We start from the raw sequence: 1,232 nt of genomic DNA on the forward strand, positions 1-1,232 counted from the left end.
GGAGTTTTTGAGGCCATCTACCATGGCGTTCCCATGGTGGGAATCCCCACGTTCGCTGACCAACCAGACAACATGGTGCACATGGAGGCCAAAGGAGCTGCAGTTGTTGTCGACTTGAACTTCATGACAACTGAAGTCCTCAAAGATGCAATCAACACCGTCATCAATGACAAATCGTAAGTTACCTTATGCTATTGCTGGGCGTTTATTGTACCGTTTATCATACATCGTGATAAAAAAACTGTTATTCTGTCAAAACTGTTCGTATTGACAGAATCTTTAGTCTCGTTATTTTCTCCACTGTTTAATGAAGGTACCAATAAATATTAATTTGTTTGAAAATATGAAACAAATCACACTTATTGTTATATTAGTGTATTACACATGGGAATGTTTTTCAAGACCAATATTTGTGATTGCTATCATAACTACACAGTTACCTAAAAAATAAATCTAAGTAATTTATAGAAAATATAGAATACAGTACAACTGTGAAATTATGCTGTACATTTTATACCAGGGGCTGCACAGTGGCGCAGTTGGTAGAGCTGTTGCCTTGCACCAAGAATGTTCTGGGTTTGATTCCCGGTCCCGGTCTTTCTGCATGGAGTTTGCATGTTCTCCCTGTGCATGTGTGGGTTTCTCCGGGTACTCCGGTTTCCTACCACAGTCCAAAAACATGACTGTTAGGTTAGGTTAATTGGTCTGTCTAAATTGCCCCTAGGTGTGTGTGTGTGTGTGTGTGTGTGTGTGTGTGTGTGTGTGCATGGTTGTTTGTCCTGTGTGTCTCTGTGTTGCCCTGCGTCAGACTGGCGACCTGTCCAGGGTGACCCCGCCTCTCGCCCGGAACGTTAGCTAGAGATAGGCACCAACACCCCTCCCGAACCCACTAAGGGACAAGGGTGTAAAGACAATAGAAGGATGGATGGATTTTATACTAGCTCCTAATTCTCTGGAGGGCCATGCTTTCAAATTACAGCTTCAAGTGGAAGTAAAAAGTGTGTCACAAAAGAGAGGGCACCGTAAAAACAGCTGTTTTTAAAGGACTGCGATGCAAAAACCATTATATACATGTTTAAAAAGTGATGGTTAACATTTTTTCCTCATCCATCCACAGATACAAAGAAAATGCAATGAGACTGTCCAAAATCCACCATGACAGACCCATGAGTCCTCGGGACGAGGCCGTCTTCTGGATCGAGTTCACCATCAGGAACAAAGGAGCCAAACAC

The 1,232-nt window shown here is 42.8% G+C and overlaps 1 protein-coding gene across 4 annotated transcripts in view; it reads left to right on the forward strand.

The window, feature by feature from the left end:
* The window catches only part of LOC103469912 (UDP-glucuronosyltransferase 2A2-like), a 20,810-nt gene that overhangs the window by 3,793 nt on the left and 15,785 nt on the right, over window positions 1–1,232 (forward strand). The window contains exons 6-7 of one of the 4 annotated variants that reach the window (XM_017306684.1): window positions 13–176; window positions 1,118–1,221. The exons of 1 other annotated variant lie outside the window; for it this stretch is intronic. In XM_017306684.1, coding sequence (XP_017162173.1) covers window positions 13–176; window positions 1,118–1,221 — 268 coding nt within the window. The remainder of the gene's footprint in view (window positions 1–12; window positions 177–1,117; window positions 1,222–1,232) is intronic. 2 more of the 4 variants (XM_008417972.2, XM_008417971.2) reach the window with 2 other exon arrangements.

Source organism: Poecilia reticulata, linkage group LG9 (assembly GCF_000633615.1).
Source record: "Poecilia reticulata strain Guanapo linkage group LG9, Guppy_female_1.0+MT, whole genome shotgun sequence".
In the NCBI taxonomy this organism is placed as follows: domain Eukaryota; kingdom Metazoa; phylum Chordata; class Actinopteri; order Cyprinodontiformes; family Poeciliidae; genus Poecilia; species Poecilia reticulata.